Genomic DNA, 26,588 nt, shown 5'->3' on the forward strand with positions numbered 1-26,588 from the left:
GTTACAAGTTACATTTGAGAATCTGGAACCATCACATTTTTGGCATTTTTGCTTGAAAAATGACTGCAGTCTTTAATCAATTATAAAGATATTTGCTGGTTAATTTTCTGACGATCGACTAATCATTGCAGCTCTAGCCGAATTGGGTAAGGATGGTAGGGATATGTTCCCTACCAATATCAAGGTGTTGCTGGATTGTCCCTACCAATATTCTTACTGATCTCTAGCTGCTTTAACTCCACGTAATGTTAATGATAAGATCTCTGCAGTGTTGCTAGGTTTGTGTGTGTTCTGCAAAAACAGTGTGCTACTATGATAACGAGTGAAAGAGCAGGATACGGGGGATACTTGACCTGATGATCTGGCAACCCTCAACTTCAAGCTGTAGGCATTGTTGACTACCAGCAACCCAGCAGCAGCAGCAGTAATGAAGTTAGTGAGGTGGAGAATCTGAAGCAGTTAGTAATTATAGTTTAAATGTGCCAAATGTCACATAATTGAAAATGACTTCACTGGATAAAACAAGATCATTTGATATTATATTTAATTTCAGGCATTAAGTGTTGTTAGCTTATTTGTGAATGTTGCTCAGACATGCTGTTTAATTAAAAAACTTTATTACTGTTGGTAAAAATTCTTCCCAAAAGCAAATTAAGACATCTGGTCCTTTTAAAGAAGAACCAAAGTGTCAGTAACAGTTGAGTTTAGTTAATAAGAATGTTCTGTCATCAATCCAAACATTAATCTTTGAAATTAGTGGGGAAATATTTACTATTTAATGCCATCTCTCCCCTTTTTCACGAGTGGATCAAAAGCAGAGTTATTATTGCATATGTGTCATTAAGACATGAAGATTATTTATAAGCTAAATTAGCCACAGCGTTTCCAACTAATCTGTTTGTGACTGTCAGGCATCATTTCATTTTGAAAATCCTGTCAGCAGCAGCCTGAGCAGCATAGAGACACACAAACAGGTGAGCTGCAGCCTCTCAGGTGACTCTGATGTCACAGATACACACAGACAGATGAGCTGCAGCCTCTCAGGTAAAAAGTGGACAAAAAATGTCCCTACCAAAATTAAAACCAAACCTACGCTCTTGATTTAGGTATTCAAAAATCACAGCCTTCACCAGACAATTAGCATTATTGTATATCACTGTTTTATAGCACCTCTAGATCTAGATGCACATTAAAATTGTCAAACATTTTTAGTATTAAAATAACCAATTTAGAGGACTGTGTACTCTTTGCTTTCTAGTACCTGACATTCTAATTTTCTTTCAATTATTTCGGAGTTAAATGTGTAAAAACGTACAGTAAGCATATCTGAAGTACAGATAGCAAAAGATAATAGATAATGGGCACATGAGTGTCACATTTGGGTGTAAAGTGATGTACAATGAATTTCAAGCACAACAGCCCTCATACAGTCTGTTATGTCCTCTTAAAGTGGGCAGTAGGCCTTAATAAATGCAGAGATATCAATAAATTAGGCCTCTGGAGTTTGGTTTTTGGGGATGAAATGGATATTTCAGTACAACTGTGCCCCTCCTACTCACCCTCTAGGCACTAGAAACTGGAAACACAACAAAGTTTAGAGTTACACCACCTGTTATGTTAATGTTTCGTGTCGTCACAAAAGGGTCCAAGTTGGGGTGGAGGGGATTACTATAAGAAGACATACACAGTCCTCAGTGAAGGAAAACGTGGACCTGTAGCTGAAGAAAGGGGGTAGGTAAAACATCTGAAGGTACATGTAATAACTTAACTCATCCTTCCTCATGCTATGACAGCTAATAATCATGTAACAATGTATGTAGGATAAGATCAGACAGAAGTTTAATGATGAGAACTTCTTTGGATGTCTGTGGAAGAACATTTTTAAGTTTTGAAAAAATGTCAAAAGCTTGTGTGAAATAATTCTTTGCAAGGGTTAAGTTATCTTTTTTTTCTGGACAGTTTGCACTGAGTGACCATGGCTGAGTACAAGTTAGAAGTGTCAACAGGTGACATGGAATATGCAGGAACATGGGACCACATATATGTCACTTTATTTGGAACTGAAGGGCAGAGTGAGCGAACTGAGTTGGACAACTACGGCACTGACTTTACAACCGGGACAGTAAGTTGAACCCAAATAAGCAATGCTTATATATTGTCTCTCAATATATCTCAATTAGCTAAAAGGTTTTTTGTTTGTGCATACATATGTACTCCAGAGAGCACTTCACATATCTGTACATAACTAAAGGGCTAAGCAAATGTCCTGGGTTTGTTCAAGATAAATATTTCAGTAAGTCTAGCCTGAGGAGATGACCTGCATCTTTAAAAAAAATTTGTACTGTTTTTGTGGACACTATTCCAACAAATTTCATTGAAATTCTTTTTCTAAAACTATTATTCTAAAGTCTTCGAAATTATTCTTCTAAATTTAGTATTCAGGATATTTGGATGAGCTCAACAAAGGTTTACATTTAGTTTTTCATATTCCACACTTTTTCACATTGAGCTGCCAGATGCTCCTACTGCAGCTGTGGCTCACCTGAAATATACCAGCATAACTCATACACAGACAGCAACTGCAAATGAAATGAAATGACAGGTGCATGATAAAATTTAAATTCAGGGGTCATGAAACTAATTTCAAATAAGCCACTATTGTAAAAATCCCAAATAGTTACAGATAGGATTCAGGTATTTCACTATGTACACTATGTGTGTTTTGATGCAGATCCAGATTTAAAGAATCTACATTTTGTAATATTTAAATAACAATTTTGGAGAACCGTGCATGTTAACTGACTATATGATGTTTGAGAGTTTATTTGCAGTTTTTTCGTGGGCTGTTTGATTTGACCATACACATTACTTGACTGAATACACCACTGTAGGACACATTTCAATCGCAGTTAATTCGACCTTTTCAACACATTGCATTTACTTTGTTTATATTTATATGAATCCTTATTTTTCAGACAGGGACCTACACCATAGACACCGGTGATTCTCTGGGGAAACTTCTGCTGGTCAAGGTGGAGAAAAATCCCTATTTAATTCTTCCAGAAGATCAGTGGTACTGCTCCAAAATAGTGGTGACTACTCCGGAGGAAGATGTCATTCTTTTCCCCTGTTACAAATGGGTGTCCAGCGGAGAACTGGTGGAGCTGAGAGGAGGGAGAGGTCTGCATCCGACAAGACCATAATATCACTTAGTTTTCTCAGTTTTTGTCAGTCTTGTTGTTAGTGTCATTTAAAATAGAGCTAAATCTGTGTTCTTTTCATTTCTCAGCCATGAAGGTTTCAGAGGAGGAACATCCCCTGTTGATTGAGCACCGCAAAAAAGAGCTGGCACTTAAAAAGAGCCTTTACCAGTACGTTTTCATCTGCACCGCATTCTCCTAGAGCTGCAAATATGGTCTCAGAAGCTTATCCGGAGAGATGTCTATGTGGTTTTAAGTAACTTTATTTGTCTTTTTTTTTTTTTTAGATGGCAGATCGGCGATGAAGGAATACCCCACTTCATCAATTTCGATGATTCGTCTGAGCTTCCAGCTGAAATCCGCTTCTCTAAGTCGAAAGAATCTGAAATAGAACGAACAACTTTGACAACGTGGGTCTATATAAATATTTAGGATGGACACCACTGGGTTCCAATATTGTGACCATGTCTATGTCTACAACAAAATAAGCATTAATATTATTATGTTGTTTAATCCTGTGCATTGTGTTTTCCCTTTTTTCAACCTGCCTTGCTTCAGTCATATTGAACTCCAGTATAAGGGGCTGGTTGAATCTACTGAACAATGGAAAAGCATTGACGACATGAAAGACATCTTCTGGTACAAAAAGACAACAATGTCAGGTAGAGTTTTTCCAGTTTTTTTTTTTACCCAAAGCTGTCAAGTTAACTCAGAAGTGAGTGATGCTGTCATCCACACTTTTCTTTAGTTTACTTTGCCCCAGAGACCAGAAGAGCACATGAGAGACAGATATATGTGGAGAAAGATTAGTTATAACAAAGCCTTATAATAATAATACAGTGTTTTAGTATGGCAGCACTTTGAAAAAGGCTGGTACAGTCAAGTTGAGTCAATTTTATTTACATAGTGACAAATCACAACAGAACCGGGCTCTAGGTGGGCGGCCATCTGACTTGACTGGTTGGGTTGAGAGAGAAAGATGGAATATTGGTGGGTGTACTGCATCTTAAAACAATGAGATGGATTCATTATACAGGGAGGAAATTGCACAAAAGTCACAATCCTCTTGTTATCTAACTTAGCAATACGTTCTCTGTAATATATCTTGGATATAACATAATTTTTAATAAATGGGGGAACCACATATTAAATTCTGTGAGAACAGAATTATTTTCAATGTTAGTTTTTCTGCTTTTTTCAGCTCTTAACTTGTGCATATGTAGCTGGATCATGTTGTACTTCAAAAATGAACATACATTTTAGATATTTCCCAATTGCCTTTCTTCCAGAATATGTTACAGAGCACTGGAAGGAAGATGACTTTTACGGATCCCAGTTTTTGAATGCAATCAACCCAAATGTGATCAAGCGCTGCTCAGAGCTTCCTCCAAACTTTCCAGTCACAGAGGACATGGTGAAGCCATTCCTTGAGGAGGATAGCTCTCTGGAGGAGGAATTGGAGGTATGGAAGATGAGTGGCTTTAAATGGGTGATAATCTTTGCTTTGGGAAGCAATTTGTAAGTTTAAAGAGTGTGCCTGCATTGCAGTGTATCACTCATCTGTCTTTTACTCCCATACAGGATGGCAATATATTTATCTGTGACATGAAGAAGTTGGATGGAATACCCGCTAGAGACTATAATGGTGAACCGCTGCATGTGACTCCTGGTCTCTGTTTGTTCTACTTGAACCCAGAGAAAAAACTGATGCCGATTGCAATACAGGTACAGTATTTTACTGATGCAGCAAATCAGGGACAGTATGTATACTGTATAAATTTAAGTAAAATTACTGGTCTAATCACACAGCCATATTACATTTTATAGTGAATTAGTACATTTTCAGAAATCTTGCACAATTTGAACATATAACAATTTAACTTTTAATATTTTTGAACCATATTCCAGCTGCATCAGCAACCTTCTGAGCAGAATCCCATCTTTCTGCCCAGTGACCCAGAGACTGACTGGCTGCTGGCCAAGATGTTTATTAAAAATGCAGATCTTATGGATCATCAGGCAGTCCATCACCTCATGAACACTCACTATTTGGCAGAGGCCTATACTATTGCCACTCTCCGCAACTTCCCTGTGATACATCCCATTTATAAGGTATAATAACACCGCAGAGATCATGGCATTCAGGATATGCTTGCTCTTGTTTGCTGAAATGAGCATGAATTTTACTTTCTTCCCTCTCTCTGTATAGCTGCTGATCCCACACTTCCGGTACACTCTCCCCATTAACACTGATGGACGAAAAGTTCTTTTTGGACCTGAAGGGGCTTTAAGTATTGTATGGATCTTTATACAAACATTGCAAAAATAAGTTTAATGCACTCTTTAAAAACAGTTTTTATTATTTTCTACCTCATGAAACTTATCTGAACCTAATTATTTGTGTGTTATTAATTACTAGAGTTCACTTGGATATGAGGGGCTGATAGAGATCCAGAGAAGGTCTCTCTCTGAGTTGACCTACAGCTCCCTCTGTCTGCCGGAGAACATCACTGCACGAGGACTGGAGTCAATCCCCAACTTCTACTACAGAGATGACGGCCTGAAGCTGTGGAACATCATCAACAGGTTTTCTTTGCATACAACTGCAATTAATTGGCTAAAGCAAAATTTTAAAATACAGTTTAAAACTGACTTATTTTTATGTTTCTCAGCTTTGTAACAGAAATAGTGGAGCACTATTATCCTTCAGACTGTGAGGTGGAAGAGGACTCTGAACTGCAGGAATGGATCAGTGAGATATTCACCCATGGTGTCTTAGGAAACAAAGCCTCAGGTATTTAATTCACTTTAATTTGTAGACACGATTAGCCTATGGTATATTGAAATGTTCCATGCAGACACTGAATGCAATCAATTGACTGACAATGGTGATGTTGCCAACAGGGTTTCCAGAGTGCTTCCATACTGTTGAGGAAGTGATCAAGTTCATCACCATGGTGATTTTCACTGTGACAGCTCAACACTCTGCCGTCAATGATGGACAGGTGAGGCAACAGTAAATAGCTGGGACAATAGAATACTTTTTAATGTTTGATCAAGTATTAAGTTTGTTTTAACACCTCAAATGTATGGGGTGTGATTTCAGATTTTTCATTTTATTAGAAAAAGAAGTAGAGAAGGGCCCACGACCCAGAAATAAAAACAAAATGAAATAAAAAACAAAAGTGATACATACTGAAGCTTATTTTGTGATTTAGTTTGACTACAGCTCCTGGATGCCCAATGGCTCGCTCCTGCTGCGCAAACCACCTCCAACTACCAAGGGGGAGTCAAGCATGGAGACAATTCTGGAGACCCTACCAAATGTTGGAGAGACAACAAACTTTGCAGGAATGCTGTGGCTGCTTTCAGAAAAATATACAGATGTTGTAAGTTTGATGTTAATGAATCTTTAGTGTACGGTAGGCTCATTATGACCTTTATCCACATTTTGAAAATACCTTGACAAATTGCTGTGTCAGTCTGATTTCCTGTTTTGTTATTGTTCTTTTGGCAGGTTCCCTTGGGTTCATACCCTGAAGAACGATTTGACGAGTCTGAGCCTAAGGAGATGATTAAGGAATTTCAAGCAGAGTTGTCCGACCTAAGTGAAGAAATTAAAGCCAGAAACTCAGAGCTTAAAGTGCCCTACACCTATCTGAACCCTACTGAAATAGAGAACAGTATAACTATCTGAGTAAGTCTGAGGGAGCCATTTTACATATGCTAGGTGAGGTGGCAGACACAGTTAGTGGGGTGTTGCATGCTGGAAGTAGAAGACTATATTTTGGTTTCTATCATGAGTAAGCTGGTGGTATGGTAACATATGGATCAGTTAGGATGTAGCCCAAAACAGCAAACATTTGGTGAATAATTTTAATTTCAAAGTTTTCTGTATTAGTGTAGTTCTCGGCTATTGATTTTGTGGTTTCAGTACATAACAGTAATTTATGCAGATTATAAATTCTGAATGCAGAACTACAATATGTTTAAGATTATGTGGATCAGATTTATGTACTTATCCCTCCCTTTCCTATAAAACATGAAGAAAATGAAGACAGGGATGAATTAGATAAAGCTCCAAGGGGAAAAAATACACAATTAGTCTGAGATTGGCTGAGTTTGATCTCTCTTTTTCATGTCTATATTTAGAATTTAAGGTTATTTAGTTAATAGTTTTAGTAGTAGATATACTGGAAATGCTTAACTTGCTGACCTAAAATATCCAAATAAAGGTGGTTTACTGTGTGTAATTATATCTGTGTTCTCTGTCTCCTACTTTATGTCCAGTACATTTTTATACTGATCTCACCAGGAAAACTGACATCAACTTTCCTCAGTGTGGACAGTATGGAGTTGTAATTTGTAAAGACATGGAGAGATCGATGGTGTGCAACTAAGAGCAGTTGTACTAATAATCGGGCCCCCTCCAAATGGTCACAAGATAAATCTGCCAGAGTTGTGAGATAATTAATCAGAGAGGGAAAAAAATAGCACAGTTCTGCTGCATGAACCTGTATTCATAATTAGGACTTTTCTTGAATATTGGTTTTGTGAAGTATTGGATAACTTGAACAGTTATTTAATCTAAATTACCAAAGAAGTTTGGAGGGGATGTGTTAGTGTCAGTTTTAACATAGAAATCTGAAACATGACAGGGGGCCTTGAATCGACATTGCTTTTTTGTAAGGGGTCACAAGCCAAAAAGGTTCAGAACCACTGCTTTCATCTTTAACATTTTTTTTAAAGATATTGTATTTTTTAATGAAAAATCTTAACCTGAAATGCAACTGCTTGTCAGATAAATGCAATAGAGTAAAAATAAAATATTTCCCTGATATAGTGGAGTATAAACATACAGTATAGTAATATGCCATGGAAATACTCAAGTGAAGTAGACCCTAAAAGTACCTCAAAGTACTAATTAAATCCTACATGAAATTAAACCACTGGAAGCATTGATACAATTGTATTTTGAATGTGACTAGTGTATTGGTCAGGTAATTTTGACAAAGTGGGACCTCACTCTTTCTAACCTATCTTTAGTGCAGACTACACCATCTAAAACAAGCTTGGTTTATTTTTAGACTACAAGACCACACTGTATGTGCCGCACGGGTTTCATACAGTAAAATAATAACTCAAGCCCGCCATACTAAACGACTGAGGACACATCATCCAGTCCGGACCATGTTATTCAGATTCGGCGTCATTCTCACTCCGGACTCATCGGATACAGAGGTCTTTGTTTTGGGTTCGCGTCCAGAAATGGGCCATTGGGACCCGAGCGGTGCGGTTCAGATGACAGCCTCTCAGAAGTTCCCGTCACCAAATGAACCGTGTCTATGGATCTGCGACGTGCAGCTGGCAGAGCCGTGTAAAGACACACTGTGGTTCAAGTTCATCAAAAGAATCAGAGGCAATTTTATCTGGGAAGGTATGAATAAGTTACATATGAATGTTGTCAGCTTGTGCATCACATTTAGTTGTGTACATAAGAGTAGAGCGTGTGAGACGCATATTTAATGTGATTCCCTTCGTATGTAACATAAAGGCAGGCCAACGAGACGAAAATAACTCCATGTTTGTTTGGTGTGATGTAATGTATCCTTACCGCCACGTGATGGCGGTAAAGTCACAAGTGTCATTTACTAAACGCTGACGTACCTGTGCACCTGTGTACAACTGCAGAAATGTGTTTTTATTGGTGGAAGTACTGAGACTTTTGAGTAAAAGTGGCAGTACCACAGTGAAAGACTGTATCATTACAAGTAAAAGTCCAGCATTCAAAATCATTAAACACAACAAAAAATAGTAAATAAACCACTGAAACACAACAATTATCAGAAGAATGTACTTAAAGTATCAGAAGTAAAAGTGCCCATAATGTTAAAAATGATCCTTGTCAGTGTCATATTATTATTTCTATTAGATTACTGGATTATTATTGTTGTTGATGCATTAACATGTAGGCAGCATTTTAATGTAGCTAATCAAGGTGGAGTTAATTCTAATTACTTCAAATGCTGTTGGGTTATTTATATTTTATAAATTCATCATATGTTTTTTATTTAATTTGAATACATGTGTGCAACGTAAGTAGTTACAGTAGCTGGCAGATAAATGTAGCTGATTAAAAAGTACAATATTGTCTACAGAGTTTAATGGTTTAATGGAGTTTAATTTTTTTTTAAGTATTTAGTAGCACAAAATATAAATGCTTCAAATTTGTACCGAAGTACAGTACTTGAGTAAATATACTTTATTTTCCAACACTGTTTTTTGTTGGTAGAAGGGAACCATTATCTCCTTATGTATTTAATGTTGTTTTTCTAACACAACTCATGAAATATAGGCATCTGCCTGATGCCTGAAAGAAATCTAAAACAAACAAAAAAAATAAACAAACAAACAAAAAACATTTTTATGAATACTTCTGTCCCAACATGGTAGTTGGTCACTAACCTGCACAAATGTTGTCTTCTTTGTCAACAGGCAATGGTCCACACCACGACAGAAGTTGTTCATATGATAAGAGGAACATGGTGGATGGAGTGTACTGTCACCCAATTGGTCACTGGATAGAAGAAACGGGACACACAGATGAGATGAAACACACCACCAACTTTTATTTTGGTGTGGCTGGTCAGAAGGCCATACATTTTTCCAGGTAATACTTTCTTTGCACAATGTTGTATGGGAACACTGTGATTGTCTAAATGTTATGAAGTAAGTAAAACAATTTCCTGTGTCCTCAGTCAACCTTTCTCAGTTTAAATTGTTCCATATTTTGACAAATATGCATATTTGTTTTCCTGCAGAGTTAGATGGGAAGATTACTACCACTCTCATGGTCTTGTGGTCAATGTAAGGTTGCCAGGCGATCAGCAGACACTTCAGGAAGTAGTACTACTAGAAGTAATACATAACCCTCTGTAAAACCACAACAACTTTGTTTTTTTACAAATTAAACAAACAAACAATGTCTTAGTCAGTGCTGTATCCCTTGGAGAGACCCAGGCTAGCTGTTTTCTCTTGTTTCCAGTCCTTATGCTAAGCTAAGCTAATCTGCTGCTGGCTGTATCTTCCTATTTAGAGTACCGACCTGAGAATTCTAGCAATCTTTTCATCTAACTCTCAGAAAGAAAGCCAATAAGCATATTTCCCAAAATGGCAAACTATCCCTGTAAGGCTTTCCTGTCATGATTCACAGTAATTGGACATTCATATATTCTTCACTTGACGTCTGTAGTTTCTAATGAAAAAAGATGCCGAAATCCTGCAAACTGTCAAAGTACTTTTCTTGTGGATCCATCATTCTCCCTCCCACTGTTATGATGCTTGTTAGAAGTTTCATGCCTTTGTGATGTCAAATCGGATGTGTGTACCAAATGTAATAATACTATAAAATTAATGAGGTCCTCTGGGGCTAATGAATTTCCATGCTGAAGTCTAACTGTTTCTTGAGCAACTTGAATGCATCAGCTCTTCTTCTTGTATCTTCCTTGCAGCTTTCAAATGTAACCAGTTGTCTTACGTTTGATGTATCCATCTATATTCCTAATGCAAGTTTGCATTCTTTAACATCTTGATATTAAAGGAACACTCTTCTTCTACAGTACTTAGTGTCCTGCAAAGAAGACAAGGCAGTCATGTCACTCTGCCCTTTCTCGATAAAACTTGAGTTTCTTATCTCAATCTCTTACAGGGCAGAGAGCCTCAGTTACCTTCTTATGCTTTCTCACTGTTTTTTTTAATTTAGCTCTTTCCCATTTCGTTATAATTGTCTGACATTTTGAAAAAATATAATTCCAAAAAGTAAACCACTAGCAGTTGTATTATCACCTACTTAATCTTGTTGGTCTCATTTTTGCAGAAGTGACTGAAATGTGCTCTTTGTTGGAAGCACTCTTCATCTTACTCCTTGTATTCGCCTTTTCAAATCTTCCTATTCACAAGTCTTTTAGAGAGAGAGAGACACTGAGTTGGTTGTGTCAGCTCATAACATCTCAGTGATAGGTTTGACTACATTTAGTCATTTACAGTCTCCAGGTTGAATAGTTGCAGTAAATTCAGTCACTCTATGCTCCAGTAAAAATAGAGCTAAACCTTTATCACAGGTTTTACAAATACTCTGTTGTTTCATTACCACAAGCAAATGTAGATAAATGTGTCAAAGAAGTTGATGAAAGTCAATAGTTTGCATGTGCAGGTGTAACTTCCTCAGTCAGTCACAGACTTTCGTGTTTATAGGGCTGGCCTTGCTGTTGCAGTCACATCTGTGCATCTGTGACATAACCCGGAGGATTCGGAAATTAAAGCAACATGTAAGCATGAGCAGTAGTGATAGACTTAGAGAACTGTTATGTAATTTGCTTAATATTTAGGGTTAGCCGAGAGGATGAAGGATGGAGGATGCATGTTCATGTTTGAATGAAGTCTACCCATGCATGCCTTTCTCCTTTAAGGCCTACTCAGTGCCATGGTATACCAGGCATAGCAGAAATTAGCCCGGGACCCCTGATGCAGTGAGCACATAACTCGCATAAGAATGAGCCAGCTTGGCTTGTGCCATCAGGTTTTAATTTGTGTCCGAAGACCTTACAAGGCTTATGTCAAGGACCTGTGTTCAGTAGGAAGCACTGTGCCCTTGTATCTTGACTATTAATAGCTTTTTAAATTAGTCTCTCAGACCTTGCATCCGTGTAGCCCCGAGTATCATACACACTCACTCTGCAGTAACTCATTATATGATTCAAAGGGACTTAAACTCGATTTCTAGCAGGTCCCTCATCACTCTTGGTTATATTCTGAGAAGAGGAGGCCTAAGGGTTACACAGACATTTTTTTGTAATCAGTTTTTATTACTGTTGAACTGAACAATTGGGATTTTGACATATTGAGATGTTTGTTTTTGAGTAATGAAGCAATTTTCAAATCCAATGTTGATAAACTAAACACTTGACTGTTTTAAAAAAAATGACATATATTCTTGTATAAATGAAAACAATGGAAAAAAAGGAGAACCTTCTAGAATATCTTTTCATTTTACTTTGAATAATTGCATAATTGTCACTGTAGCTCTCTGGCAGAATAAGCAAACTGCTAAACATGCAGGAGAGATAATGTGAAAACTTGTAGTTCGGTTTTTCATCTTTAAATAGTCTTGTTACATGTTGAAGGCAAAAAATGTTCAGCAGCAACAAAACACAGTTGAATTACTTACGACAATGCCATTTGCGGTTGGAAAAAAAGGAGGTCATATAGAAACAGAAGTGGAGACCAGAGAGTTAACACAGCAGTGCCATTCTGGGACATTCTAGATTAACAGCGTCCTTCCTTCCTTTTACGCATCACCTCCTCAGATTGTTGACTTAATGCATACTAATGAACACTAAATGGAGTCTGCCTCAAACCATAGTGGTAAGGGAGAAAATTAGAGGGACAGGAGGTCAATAAAACATCATTGCTATGAGGGAGAGAGGGAGGAAGGTGGGAGAAAGAAACAGCGAGAGCTAACCTTTTGCTTATTAGTGACCTGCTAACGTCAGCTCACCTCATCTGTCAGTAGGACAGTTTTTAAAAAATAACTTTGGTACTCCTACTCATTACACCAGCCAGCAGCATCTCTCACAACTCATTTATTTTTCCCTCTTAGTGTCTGAAGCTCTCTTCATACTTTGTAAACTATTTTATAACACTGCTACTCCACAGTTGTGATCTATCATCATCATTTCTTTTTTTCTGTATCTCCACTTTGCATCACTTCAACCTGTATCTAAAATGACTCTTGAATTGAAAATCTTGTACATTATCCCTGTTTTATTTGATCATCCCTGTTTATTGCCCCCAGGGTGCTGCCACGGATTTGGCTGGGCAGCTGCCCACGACAAGTGGAACATGTGACGATCAAGCTGAAGCATGAATTGGGCATTACTGCAGTGATGAACTTCCAGACAGAACAGGATGTAGTGAACAACTCCCACGGCTGCAGGCGCAACCAAGGGGAATCCATGACCCCGGAGACCATGATTAATTTGTACAATGACAATGGCTTGGCGTACGTGTGGATACCCACACCTGACATGAGCACTGAGGGTAAGGAGAATTTTGTGGGCATGCAAGAATGAATTCAGTAATAATAACTGTTTAGTCGCAGTGAGCAGACAGACACAGGTTGAAGCTGTTAGGGACTCAACATCTTCCTCAAAGACACTTTGGCAGTGCTGGCACTTGCATGTACTGTACTGTAGTCTGGGTCATTTGGCTGAATAGCTCTAAACTTACTCACAATGCCAACCTTCACCATGCTGTTTTTTCACCTTAGAAATTCAAAGGTTCCATTCAAATAATTCAAAGGTCTGAAAATGAACTAGGATGAATGCTTTTACATTCATCATTTCTAGAACAAGAAGAATGCAAGAAATAAGCCTCATCAAGCCTAAGGATCTGTGATTGATGAAATTGTAGCCAACCATGACCTCAAATCACCTCCAGAAGTTTCCTTTAGCCAGAATATTCATCAGAATCAGAACGTTATTGTGCATCACAAGGCAATGAAAATGTGTCTTTGGCATGGCTCACATAGTACAAATGAAGTAAAAACACACACATAAGACTTTTTTATTGAGATAATAAGTAGTCATACAGTCCAGTACCTCATGTATCGTGCCAGTCACAAAAGAAGAATCCATGTGTCCATGATGAATTCTAGTAAAAAAAAATTAAAAATCTTAGAGTATCCAAGACAAAAGCATCTTGTGTGTGATCACACTAAGAAATCTCATTAACAAGTCACAGAAAGTCTATATAAAGTATATTTACAGCAGCAATCCACCTACATTGGTACCTGTTGATGTCAGAAGTTTATTTCGACTGTAATGACATGTAATGGGATTTGATGACAAATACAATCCATACAGATGAATATTGCCATTGTGTTATTATTCCCTTCTACAGGACGCATCAGGATGCTTCCCCAGGCTGTATTCCTGCTTCATGGTCTCCTGGAAAATGGTCACACAGTCTATGTTCACTGTAATGCTGGAGTGGGCAGGTCGACGGCAGCCGTGTGTGGCCTGCTTATGTATGTCCTTGGCTGGAGCCTGAGGAAAGTGCAGTACTTTGTCACAGCCAGGAGGCCAGCAGTGTACATAGATGAGGAAGCTTTAGTCCAAGCTCAGGCAGACTTCATCCAGAAGTTTGGACAACTGCGATCATCCATCTCTTACCCGGAGACATGATAGTTGAGTGTCCTTGTGATGAAGTCTTACAATTTGAAGCAGAATTTACAGTTACGGAGGGCCCCACTGGAGACTTTTGGAGACTAAAATTATTCCTGAAGCTGTGTGAAAAAAATGTATTGTATAGTCAGCATGAAAGATGCCAGGAGGTAAAATAACAAGGCAAGAAAATGTACTTCTTTCCATGAAAATCTAATGTATGTTCAGTAAATGACCTACTTATGCTGAGTGGCTTTCAAAATCTGGTTGATTCCCAAGTATCCAGAAAGAGTTTGCTGGCTGCCAGCATACAGTAGATGTTGCGAGCAATTAATCCTCCTGCGATGTGTTAGCTTTTAACTTCAGGAATTACAATCTGCCATTTGGTATTCACAGTTGCAAATTGTGCACTTGGAGCCCACTGAGGATACCATTAGTGGTTCTTGGTAAATGTTTGCAGGGGTTTTTTTGGAAAGACCTTTTCTTTTAGCCTTTTTAGTAATCAGTGAATAGAGTTGACATTTTGAGAAGGCACCTCAGCTCTGCTGAATGAGAGATGAGATTTCTCATTTCAAGGTGAGAGGGAGGCAGGTCAAAGATGGGCAGTCTTTCCACTGTTTAAACATGTGCTTCTCAGTAGAGGATTATTCTGCTGTTGCTAATGCATCCATTTCTTGTGTGTCATTTTTAGAGAATCTCCTTTTTCATTTCGAAAGGAAAAAATTTCTTATCCTTTTTTTGTTTGTTTGTTCAGTTCTTTTTTTTGGAGAGGTCTTAGTGCTTCTCAAAAATGGCACTCTTTGCCAACACAACAATCAATTCCTAAAACCAAAAAAAACAACAAAAAACAATGCCTCTCCCTTCCTGTCAGAGGGATATTCAGCTCTGAGACATCGAAGAATACAGCTCCGCCCTGGCTCTCTTACAGAGCTTGATAGCATTTCATCTTCATTTATTTATCCGACAGATGCTATTCCGTTCAATCTTCAAAATAACAAAAACAACATCCCTGCCAGACCATTTTAATGCATACATAATAAGACATTATTGGAATATTGTTTATTGTCAATTCTGAGCTTCTGCCTAGACCCCTGTTGAGGATGTATTGCTTTTTCTAAAATACAGTGCTTTTGTTACCTGTCTCCAATTTAGGAAAGTTACTGAATTTGAGAGGAAGAAAGATTCTTCCTCTACCTTCTCATTATGTTTCAGTGAGTGCCTGCAGAAGACAGCACCTTATGAGGGTGTCAGGGGGGATGAGTGGGGGCACTGAGCCCTGTGCATGTGTTTGGTGTTCTAAACGTTCTAAAAATATTCACAAAAACTGAATATGAAATGAGTGAAATGCTTGTTTTTTGAAGAAGAAGAAGAAGAAGAGAGAGTGTGTAGGCAGAGCATGTACAGGTTTGATGGAAATTATGCCTGTGAACAGTATGTGTGTGGGTTCTGGGGTTTGTCACTTAATGAATGTCAGTCTTATCGGTAAACATGCTGTATTTATTCCACTGGATTACTGTCACTAATTGATGTTATATAGTATCTGTAGTTCACATGATTTCCAGGATCTGCCAAACACCTACACCGGTTCTCATAGATCCTTGACTCATATTAGAGTAAGGATTCATGAGCATTTGCAACTGTCTCTGAGACTGCTTTTTATGAGAAATCCACAAATATCTCTGAAGTTCCATTTAATCCAGAATGTGCCGAAAGGATACACTGAGTACTTGTGTTGTGACTGTTGTTTTGTCTCACAATGTCCCTGCAAGCCATCCGCTGCTATTTATTCGCTCTGCTCCTCCTTGAGCAGACTCATTCATTCTTCTGATTTAAAGCATCACAGACCCATTCTTTAAATTTGCTTCTGCTGTACACCTCCCCTCTTATCCTTTAATGGAACCACAAACTGACACAGACCATTTCCTGTTTTTGCTTCTTTTTTTTTCCCTTTTCGCTCTACTATGGAAATAAATCATGAAATGAAATAAACATTTAACAGGAACACCTTTTTAGGATGTAAAGCGCAGTGTATGGGTCAATCACACCACCTAAGCAGAGCAGCTTGGTGATAACGTGTTTGGAGGCAGCTGAACAGCAAAAATGACTGACAATATTCAAGTAATATATGCAGTATCCTGTCATTCATGCCCAAAGGTGAGGATTATACAGTACTTTTAGCTTGGTCCTCAGTATTCATTACAAATATATATTCTATAGATGCAGCTGCACATGCCCTGTATAGAGAGTCTTATAAAGAAGACAGCAGACTGTGTGCAGATTACAATAACTACTACATAATAATTACTACAGCAAAGATGAATATAACCTTGTGTTGGTCCAAAGAGCACAGTGCTATGAAATACAGGAATCCTTGTCAATCAGGATTTAGCATACAAAATATTAGGAACACATGGAATAGAATGATCTGCTGAATTAAGATTTAAAAAAATAATAAAATAACTTACTGATTTCAATGATTAAAACTGCTTCATATTAATCAAAAGGATGAGTCAGGTTAGGGAAGAATCTTAGATCCAGCCCTCCTATGGCTACAGAGCCATAGGAGGGCTGGCAGTTGGGTGGAGGGGCTTACATTAATACCAATTGGATACACATTATGATATTGCATTTTTACAGCCAATATTGATTTTCCACATGTGCTACGCTGTTTTATAGGCTCTGGATCATTGTCTTTTTCAGATAGCGAATTCAAATCATTAGACGTCCATGACAGTGCCACAGCATGATGACTGCACAGAGATGAGAACAAAATACCAGAGCAGGACCCCGAAATTTACTGCCAAGCTTCCTAAACATCTACAGAGAAACGCAAATCCTGTCAGCTGTATAGATTGTATTACCTCATAGTTAGCAATGGGAATAGCACCTCTCTGAATCAACAACGCCAAGTGCCCCCAGCGGCTCCCACATCCCTGGCAGCCTCAGAATCAGTACCTTGGACAGCAGCTGTGACACACAGGTGCAGAATGTTATAAAAGATCCACCGGAGCTGCTCAGGAGAGCAGGTGCGAGGTGGAATAGACTGTAGACTGATACAAACATTGTCACATCAATCTAGCCACGCCATGGCTGGAAAGTAAAATCCCAAGGGAAACAAGTGGGTCCACATCATCTTTAAAAAATAAGTTCTTATATCCACAAACAAACTTTAATCAGTTGCGCATTAGAAATGATAAATAGCTGTGTGCTTTCAGGTATGAATGATAAATATATGTAGGTTCCCCTACTATTTAAGTTGTAGCCTGCTCTGCATCTATGTGACTGCTGGTGCTGCTTGCATATCATTGAGAAACATCATTTGTAAGTTTCTTGACTTTTGCAACATGTTTCAGTGCAGACACATTTTATGTCTCTGGTCAAATATACATAGCTGCCAATTAAATTCTGCTTAATTCAGCCACATAATTGCATTATGTTGGTATAGTCAGATAGGAAAAGCAATTACCCTACTGGATTATTGTGACACATGAATATAGACTTTGAGTTGAAAATGAAAACATTTAAACTTTAGAGAATTGCTCCTAAATTGAACATTAAACCATAAACTACAGATTGTTACATTGAGGACTGGGTGCTACAGAGAAACCACAATGTAACTGTGTTAGAACATCAACCTCCTGAACAGATGGTGCTCCACGACCTCTCATGTTTACGAAATAATTAAAAAAAGAGGATATTACATGATTTATTTGATGCAGAGACAGCATACATAAAAACATGCTGTGCAGAGACAGTACAGACACTTAAAAGTGCAAGCAGACAGTACAAGTCCAACCGTGGACAGTAGAGTCCATCACACTACATTCAAAAATAGATATTTTATATTCTCTAGCCATGGTTCAACAATAAGGCTTGCCCGATTGCCCAGGGCAAGTAAAAAGCCACGTCAGGCTAGTAAATCTAGCAACTCTCTTACCCTTTTGGGCAAAAAAGTTGAGTAAAAACTTAATAAAATTAAAAAATGTTTAAATATTTTTTTTCGATCATCATCGTGTCATAAATTATATTCTCATTCTCTGGCACAAAGCATAGCCCCCTCCCCTTGCACGTGTCGGAGAATATTGGCACTTGCCGTTGGCCAATCAAGAATTGAGTAAGCTAGTAGTGTGATGCATGAAACAAACATTCCTCAGGATTTTGGGAGCACTGTCAAATAGAGGAATCAGTGGAGCATGTAATTTTTCATGTCATAAATACTCTCAAGAACGAGAAACATTAAAGAGGGAAATCAGGAAACTTGAAATGGAAGAAATTATTCTAAAAAATGTATTTGCCATCGGGTTAGGGAGTCTTCCATTATTAGAAAGAAACTGGGCTCATATAAAGAATTTAGTGTTCAGTGAATTATAGGGGATGGGTCATACAATTTTTGATAAACAAGAATGTTTGTTGCTTCGCATCTATGACACTGTGTCCTTGTTCTGTTTCATTTACTTAAATAAAGATCAAACATTACAATTAACTTTGTTGTTTCTTTGATGTTATTTAATAACCGCTAATAAAACAATTTGTATAAAGGCAAGTAACTGACTTTGGCACTTGCCCAACTGGGCAAGTGAAAAAAACATTGACATTGAACCCTGCTGGCTATACGGTATTTATTCTTATCCATTGCCTCATATCATGGAACAGTTTGCTAAGAATCCACACACAGTCCACATCTTGCAAAGGCTCATTAAATGTTCCTCTGCTTTACTTTGCATAACTGTGAGATGGATGAGTGGAGCAATTTAAAGTCAGCAAGGCACACTCACAAGAAAACAATATTTTTTTTAACTTTCTATATTAGATATTATTATCTAAATTAAGCCAGGCAGTCTTCTTCTGCTTTGAAGACTGAACTGTGTCCAGCAAGCATTTGGTCTTTCAATACGCATGATATTTTGAACATGAACTCTGCCCTTTGGAACATTTACCATTCGTCTTCTGTGCAGTTCTATTAGCTTGGGCAGTCTCCATTGGGCGCTCATTCATCATAGAGAGGTAAAGCTATTTTCACAGCTGCACAGACAATCCCACAAGTCACACATACAAAGAGCCACAAATGATTTATATTCATCACGTTCAGTCTGGGCACCCCTTGTCAATTTACTTAATAGATTCCAATTTCAGCCATATCATTTGCATGTTCTGGGCTCACTGTGTGCTTAAGGAAAATCCAGCAATGAAGAAACTGCTTTTGACTTTGCTCCAGGGCGGAACTCCAGTTGAATATGGACAGAGAAGTGAACAGCTGTGGTCCGACTTAATACCATGTACTGTATGTTTCAGTAGCATGCACCGGCAGCCCATCTTTTCAGAGGGCAGGAGTGAGGTCGTCAAAACATCCACCAGAGCCAATGGGGGATTATCCAAGCAGCCAACATCTGCTAAGCTGGTCTACTGGCCAACAGAACTTTAATGCATTATTTGCAGTCTTAGTCATCCCACAAGCAGCTAGAGGCAGTGCCCTTCTGAGATTCAATAATATCCAGCCTTTGTCCTGGGGGGATCATAACAATGACCGAGCTGATATATGCAGACTCTGCATTTCTCATGCAGACTGTGTGAATACAATCTGAAAAAAATGTTTATTGCTGTAACACATAAACCACACACCCAATTAATTTCCTCATCAGCTGGTGGGCCTCTGCCTTTATTCTGGGTGCCCTTAATTTCCTCTTACATCAAATCACCCTTTCCATTATGCGTTTCTTTTTTTTTTTTTTTTACAGACACATTATAGCATAAACCTCTCATTTGAATAACTGCAAATTATGTGCATATTGTTTTTCATGCACTGCCTATTCATTTTTATCTTAACTTTTACTTATTTTTGGACATTTTATATCAGTGATCATGTGGACAAAAGCATATAACAAGTGTTTGAGGGAGGTGTTTTTGAGTAATTTTTTATTACTCTTGATTATTTTATTTTTGTCATTTGACAATTAGTCAAATGATCTAGTTTTCACTCAGCTCAGGTAGGCAATCTGTTTTGTTCTTAACAGTCACAGCACCGACTGGGTTTCTGTTCTTTCCAACATGAAGGATATACATGCTCTTAATGCCACTAATAGATCTCAAGTCTCTGTGGATGAATTGAATGGTTGTATTTAAAATTCATGTTTCGGTAATTGGAGGGTTGCTTCACAATTCCTGCCTCAGTCCTGTGTTTCCCTACCTGTTGCCACTTCCCCCGTGGCTCTCTCCCTCTCTTTCCCTGTGTGTGTGATTGGAGACAGGTGTGCTGGAGTCAGAGTAGAACCCCACCAGCTGCAACCCGTTCCATAATCAAGACTTCTACTTGTACTCAGCCCTGCCAAATCCACACTGCCAGATCGTAGCCTTTGCTCGTCCCGTCTGTGCTGTTTTTGGTCCCCTTCTCCCTCAGTCCCGTCTGCCCTGGCTCTGATCCCTTTCTCTTGTTCCCTCCAGTCCCGTCTGCTCTGGCTGCGGTCCCTGTCTCCTGTCCCTTGTCTCTTCAGCCCAACTTCCCTGCCCTGGACCCCCCGCTCAACTCAGCTTCCACGGATTCTGCTCCAGACCTGCTCCCCTTGCCCCAGCCTCAGCTCCTGGTTCCCAGCTACCAGCCTGAGCCCTAGTTTTCCAGATACCAGTACTAGTTTCTCCCAGCCTGTCCCTGTCTCCTTGCCTCTGTGTGTCTGCACTTGGGTTCACCTGCACCACCCCCACGTAACAGGTTGCTTAGCTGCACTAAAAAGCTTTGGCTAATAAATGAAACCAAGAGATAACATCTGTGAGTTTTGACAAGACTAATCTCTGTCACACAAAGGTCACTTGCGCTCTCATTGTGTGCAGGTATCATGTTATTTAAAGTAATGGCAACACATTTCTGTTCACTGTTGCTGGAATGCAAAGAGATTTTTAATTATATGTAGCAACTGCATGCAGTATAGATGATTGTTGGTAGTTGTAATGATTGCCTCAATTTACAATACTCGAGCACTGCACTCAATTTAAGCACATTACTGTTCATCACAGAGAAAAGAAAGCCATTTTCTTCCACCACCCCCCAGAAAAGTCACTGTGCGATTGTACTGATTGGCTTCCTGTAAAATCCATTGCTGTTGTCAATACCTCTGGTGTTCCCTCCATCTTCCACACTGCCATTGCCATTGATCAGTGTCAACAAGACTGATATGAACGACAGAGGGGGGGATACAAAGCTGTTGTGCTACGGTGAATACTGAGAGTGATTGTGTGTCACAGGGAAAAGAGTGAGTGTGAGGCTGTGCACAAGCCACCACCATCCATGATGTCTTTATGTATACTCTTGTCATGAACTGTTACTATACTGTATCAAATTCTGCAGGCCTATATGGATGGGATGCCATTTATCATGCACTGCACAGGTGCACAACACTTCACAGGTAGAGGCTAGGTTCGATGACCTTGGAGTAGGTTAATAGAGATATATCCTGAATCAATAAATTCCATCTGTTACCTAGGGCTCTGCTCTAAGTCTGTGCACACAGTCCTGTCTGGGCTCTGTATTTAACTCTCTTTCACATAAGAAATTAAGCAAAGATCTTGACACATAGAGGATGAAGGAAACATCAGCTGAGCTGCAGTATGACTTAGTTTTTTGGTTAGTTAAGATTTGTCACTGGTTGTTAGCTGGAAACTATGGTCGCTAAATACCCAACTCTTAAATCCAATTGATTATATTTGTTAACATTGTTAGTTCCCCCCAAAAAGCATTAAGGAAGTCTATTAGTAGAATTGAATTCTGCTTAAAACTGTCAAACGTTTAGAATAGGTACCGATTTTCTTTTAACAGGGACAAATGGAGCATTTTTAAAGGACTACAAGTTTATGTTTCAGACTTCTTGCAAAGGTTTGAAATTTATGTGACATACATGAGATCCATAATGGCAAATATTTTGACAGCATATTTGCTCCAACACACAAGAATTAAATTAGTTCAAGTTTTGATTCTTTAACCACTATAATGCCTGCATTGTTTTGTGTATGTGTGTGTGTGTGTGTGTTTTCAATTAAACTAAAAGGCTTTTGATTAGGATATTAAACAAAATTGGGACCACTGAGAATTGGGGGTGTAACAGTACACAAAATTCACAGTTCGGTATGTACCTCGGCTTTGGGGTCACAGTTCGCTATGATTTCAGTGCAGCAGGAAAAAAAAGAAAGGAAGAAAATAAATTTTGGTCCTTCATTTTGAAAAATGTAAACAATGGCTCATTGGCCGTAACTATTAGTAAAACAGTTTAGTTTTTGCTGCAGTGGAAAAAGAAAACAACCCTTCTGTTTCCTGCAAGGAGTCAGATCACCTGCTGACTGCTGTTTTATGCTGATTTATGGTCACTCAGAACTGGCTCTTACAATGTGCTGTCCAACCGTGTCGGAAATCAAATTTGTTTATAGGTGTTCTGAACAGCTTCACTCAAAGGTCGGAGTGAAAAGCCGACCGTCACAGAGAGGGAAGGGGGACGAGGAGATGTGATATTGTTTAAATTCAGTGATAACTGCGCATCTTTTAATAATAATGATGGCAGCTACACTACATAAGTGTGGGTAACCAGGGTAACTTGGCTAAGCCAGTGAACATACATCCATGACCATGCCACAGCTAAGTGGTGCACTGCCAAAATATTCTGGGTGGAACTCAAGCCCTACAATTATTGTTCCCGTCAGAGTATGTAAATTATTAAACTATTTTGACAATAACTGTCTGGGTCAGGGAGCATACTGAACTGAGGAAAATTGCGCACTGAACCAAACATCCTGTGCCAAACGGTTCGGGATGAATACACAAACCGTTACACCCCTACTTAAAGTATTTTGTCCTTAAATGATTTATGATGCAAGCTCTCTGTGCTCAAGAAAGAAAGATGCTGTGCTCTTTTTTTTTCCAATGCTGTGCTTCAGATTTACATCATAATAAATATGAGCCTCAATGAGCCTGAGATAGTATCATTAAACCACGGATGGTGGTCACATTCCACAAGGTTTCTCATCTCATTTGATTCTGGGAGGTGGATAGGCATGTTTGACAGTTTGACAAAACAATCACTCAGATGTCTATGCTCTCCAAATCATGTTTAATGTTTGGGTTTTTTGCAGTTCATTTTTGTGTAACGTCTCCTGATCCACTAATCCATCATACAGTTTTGCAGTAAACAACAGTAGTGACATGTCACAAAGAAATGAGATCTCTCCATTTGAAATTTATGTGTGCTGTCTGTGTGTGTCTGCACAAAGTGTTTATATTCATATTAGTCATCTTGCTCGAATTTAACAAGACTGGACAGGTATACATTACTTTGTGAAAGAAGCTTGTTTGAAGACTTTTTTAGCATGTAATTAAGCCAGCTAGCCTTCTGAGAAAGAGAATAGAGATTGTGTGGCCATGCATGATAAGTGGGCCTGCCTCCCTAGTTTCTTTCCCCCTGCCTAAATCAGTGATGCCAGATGCCAAAGCTGACAGCTCAGTTAACATGGTAATCATGAGATCAATGAGCGCTAAATGATCCAATGAAAGACATGTCCATCATTTTAGCATGACTCTGCAGGGAAAAGCCTGCCATGTGATTTGTATCAGTGCTTTACTCTGAATTTTTAACTTTTGTTTGTTTATAGACACAGTCCACTGCCTGACAATGGAAACACTCCTGCATATTGATCAATTATGCTTTGACATTAAAAATCCAGATGAGAATTGTTAAATATGCCTCATGCAATACATGCACAAGAAGTTGTCATGGTTTATACCTTACTTACATCTCCCCATCTTTTGTCACTGAATGCACTTGGTCAGTTCGCCACAGGCCTCAGTCTGAGACATGAATTAGTTTTTGTCGTCCATTATTCAAAAAGGAATGACTGGATAGAAATACCATGCAAAGGCTGAGATATGCTAGTACACCATCATGACTTTGAAACACAGAGTTTGCTGAGAGGAGTGCTCTGATGAAACCGTGTCCCTGAATGTCCATGTCCAATTACTAATCCTGGAATGGTCTGCTATTCCACTAGGGAAAACAGATCCAACATGGCTGCCCTGATCCCATTTGATGTAACAGTATGCTTGAGTTGTCCATGATCACAGAGACCCAGCAGGCCACTAGGGGGAAGGAGGAAGACCTGAAGTGACAGGGGAGAGAGCATGACTCTAACCCACTTCAACACTCTTCTCACACTCACGCTATTTGACATGGACTCCCTGCCAGAACAGATAACATTTACTACAGAGCAGTGAACAACCCAGCACAGATGGACCAGAGTCCGATACAAACACTCACACTGCAAATGACCTCTTTTCCCCACTCTGGATATTCAAATCTAGTCACATGGACAACTTGCTGGAAAAAAAGCAACAGAAACATGCTTAATTAGTCCTCCCCTGTTATTAAGGACTCTCAACTGACCAGGCCATCAAAATAACCATTTACAAGTTGGCGTCAATAGGCTGTATAATACCTAACTAACTACCATTTTGTGCAAATGTATAAAAATAGCTGTGGTATACACTTTGCTGAAAGCTGGTGATGTGCATCTTATCATTTACATGGTATTACGGCACTAACCAGATAATGACTCATTCAACATAATGGGAAGCAAATTTAGATTACCCACCAGCTAATGACATCTTTTGACCTAATGTGATTTTCTCTCTTTCAACCCAATGCAGCAGTTGGATATGGACAATCAGAGTAGGGTAATTCTCTGTCCGTGTTTGGCAACAACACCCTTCACTGAAACACAAAATTGCTTTGCGGAGCTTTTTCTCTCCCAAAGTGAGGTCCTTCTGTCTTTCTGAAAAGAAGAAAAGCTCTAGTGCTGTCGATACCATTAAAAGTTAATTCGGTGTGTTTATTGTGTCTTTGGATGATGAATCTGAACATCATTAATAGGATGGTCCTGTGTGTGTGTGTGTGTGGGGACAAGCAGACATATGGCTGCCAGTACCCCGGACCGCCAGACTCATAAATCACCAGTGACAACAGATAATGAATGCAGGCCTATCAGAGAAGATTGGTTTGCCCATCTCTGTATCAGCTCTGTGAAGTGATGATAGAATATACAGTATATTCACAAGAAAATTTGTGTTCAACATGAACTACACAGGCCAATGTCTGAGTATGAATAAGTTAAGACCAGGACGAAAGGATTATTCATCTACAGTCATCTACAACTATGAATTAAAACTCACTTACTGTCATGGCTCCAGCCGAGCCTGTAGTTATTTCCCTCGAGTTTCCCTTTTCCCCTGTGTCTCCAGTTTTCCCCTGTCTGTCTTTTTCCTTGTGTGTGTGTGGGTGTGACTTCCTTCCTTGGCACTCACTGGCTCCCTCCTGATTGCAGCTCATTCACCTCACCTGCCCAGCCTGCACATCTGCCTTCCGTCAACTCAACAGTACATCTACTCTGGTTCTCCATTCACTCGTTATTGTTGTTCGCTGTTTCAACTACAGTGGTAGTCTCTCGCTCTCGGCTGCCTCGCAATAACATATTCAGAGTTATTCTTCGTGTTGTTTGCATTACCTGTACTCACCACGTTTCCTTGTGCTTCAAGAATCACTATCCTTCGGTCCCAATGCCTGCCTGCCTTGCCAGCTTGCTCACTAAACCTCTGAGCCTATCGTCAGCCAGCCACACTCACTCCCTTGTCCACCCGTCCTACTCAGCCCAACTCTACTAACCAACATACAACTCAACTCTGCCATTTGCCATCACATCCCAACCTCCTGCTTTCTCCCCTTTAGCCCTACAATAAATCCCTTTTATGTTAATTCAATTGTCTGTATCTGTGTTTGGGTCCATCTTTACTGATTATAACACTTGTTTATTTTTATATTCAAATTGAAATTGTGAGGAAAAAAAATGTATATTTTGGTAGAAATTAAGCTGTGAGAGGTTTACCCTGTGTACCACTTGGCGCATTTTGCTACCTTGCCTTTATTACTGTTCCTCATCAACACACCTGGGCCCCACAGCTAGACAGATGGAAAGTAGATGAGGCCTGTCTTTAGTCTGGGGACTAAGCCAGGTGTTCAAAACTTACTTCAGGAATATATTGGTACGATCAAGTCCCAGAAGACATTAGTAAGGGCCTTTGGCAGAGGCTTAGAGGCTTCAGTGTCTGGTTGGTGAGCCTGAATATCATTTCAAAGCTTTGAGG

General features: G+C 39.1%; 2 protein-coding genes and 1 long non-coding RNA gene across 5 annotated transcripts; 2 read left to right on the forward strand and 1 right to left on the reverse strand.

Moving 5' to 3' along the window:
- The first annotated feature begins 61 nt into the window (after nucleotides 1-61).
- On the forward strand, nucleotides 62-7,458 carry LOC137169033 (hydroperoxide isomerase ALOXE3-like). The gene is made up of 14 exons (XM_067571974.1): nucleotides 62-2,122; nucleotides 2,976-3,180; nucleotides 3,290-3,371; nucleotides 3,488-3,610; nucleotides 3,759-3,862; nucleotides 4,490-4,662; nucleotides 4,782-4,925; nucleotides 5,109-5,312; nucleotides 5,410-5,496; nucleotides 5,620-5,786; nucleotides 5,873-5,994; nucleotides 6,105-6,205; nucleotides 6,419-6,589; nucleotides 6,718-7,458. Exons 1-14 carry the CDS (start codon nucleotides 1,976-1,978, stop codon nucleotides 6,895-6,897), a joined length of 2,010 nt encoding a protein of 669 aa, XP_067428075.1. The 5' UTR covers nucleotides 62-1,975; the 3' UTR covers nucleotides 6,898-7,458.
- LOC137169035 (uncharacterized) lies at nucleotides 6,332-26,156 on the reverse strand. Of its 3 annotated transcripts, XR_010924381.1 has the most exons (5): nucleotides 25,624-26,156; nucleotides 17,284-17,389; nucleotides 9,666-9,777; nucleotides 6,662-6,804; nucleotides 6,332-6,517 (listed from the first exon to the last, which is right to left on the reverse strand). It is a non-coding gene; the product is annotated as an uncharacterized lncRNA (long non-coding RNA). The 3 variants fall into 3 exon arrangements; XR_010924383.1 differs by lacking the exon at nucleotides 17,284-17,389; XR_010924382.1 differs by lacking the exons at nucleotides 17,284-17,389; nucleotides 25,624-26,156 and adding an exon at nucleotides 13,859-14,148.
- epm2a (EPM2A glucan phosphatase, laforin) lies at nucleotides 8,053-16,437 on the forward strand. The gene is made up of 4 exons (XM_067571975.1): nucleotides 8,053-8,637; nucleotides 9,696-9,870; nucleotides 13,054-13,298; nucleotides 14,160-16,437. Exons 1-4 carry the CDS (start codon nucleotides 8,391-8,393, stop codon nucleotides 14,441-14,443), a joined length of 951 nt encoding a protein of 316 aa, XP_067428076.1. The 5' UTR covers nucleotides 8,053-8,390; the 3' UTR covers nucleotides 14,444-16,437.
- Nucleotides 26,157-26,588: the final 432 nt, after the last annotated feature.

This window comes from Thunnus thynnus, chromosome 18 (assembly GCF_963924715.1).
Source record: "Thunnus thynnus chromosome 18, fThuThy2.1, whole genome shotgun sequence".
Taxonomy (NCBI): Eukaryota; Metazoa; Chordata; class Actinopteri; order Scombriformes; family Scombridae; genus Thunnus; species Thunnus thynnus.

Excerpts from the sequence above, each read along its gene's own strand:
- LOC137169033 (XM_067571974.1), top strand. The coding sequence starts at position 1,976 with ATGGCTGAGTACAAGTTAGAAGTGTCAACAGGTGACATGGAATATGCA. Across the intron at positions 5,787-5,872 it reads CTGTGGAACATCATCAACAG|CTTTGTAACAGAAATAGTGG; the intron begins GTTTTCTTTGCA and ends TATGTTTCTCAG. Across the intron at positions 6,206-6,418 it reads CTGCCGTCAATGATGGACAG|TTTGACTACAGCTCCTGGAT; the intron begins GTGAGGCAACAG and ends TTTGTGATTTAG.
- epm2a (XM_067571975.1), top strand. The coding sequence starts at position 8,391 with ATGTTATTCAGATTCGGCGTCATTCTCACTCCGGACTCATCGGATACA. Across the intron at positions 9,871-13,053 it reads AAGGCCATACATTTTTCCAG|GGTGCTGCCACGGATTTGGC; the intron begins GTAATACTTTCT and ends TATTGCCCCCAG. Across the intron at positions 13,299-14,159 it reads ACCTGACATGAGCACTGAGG|GACGCATCAGGATGCTTCCC; the intron begins GTAAGGAGAATT and ends TCCCTTCTACAG.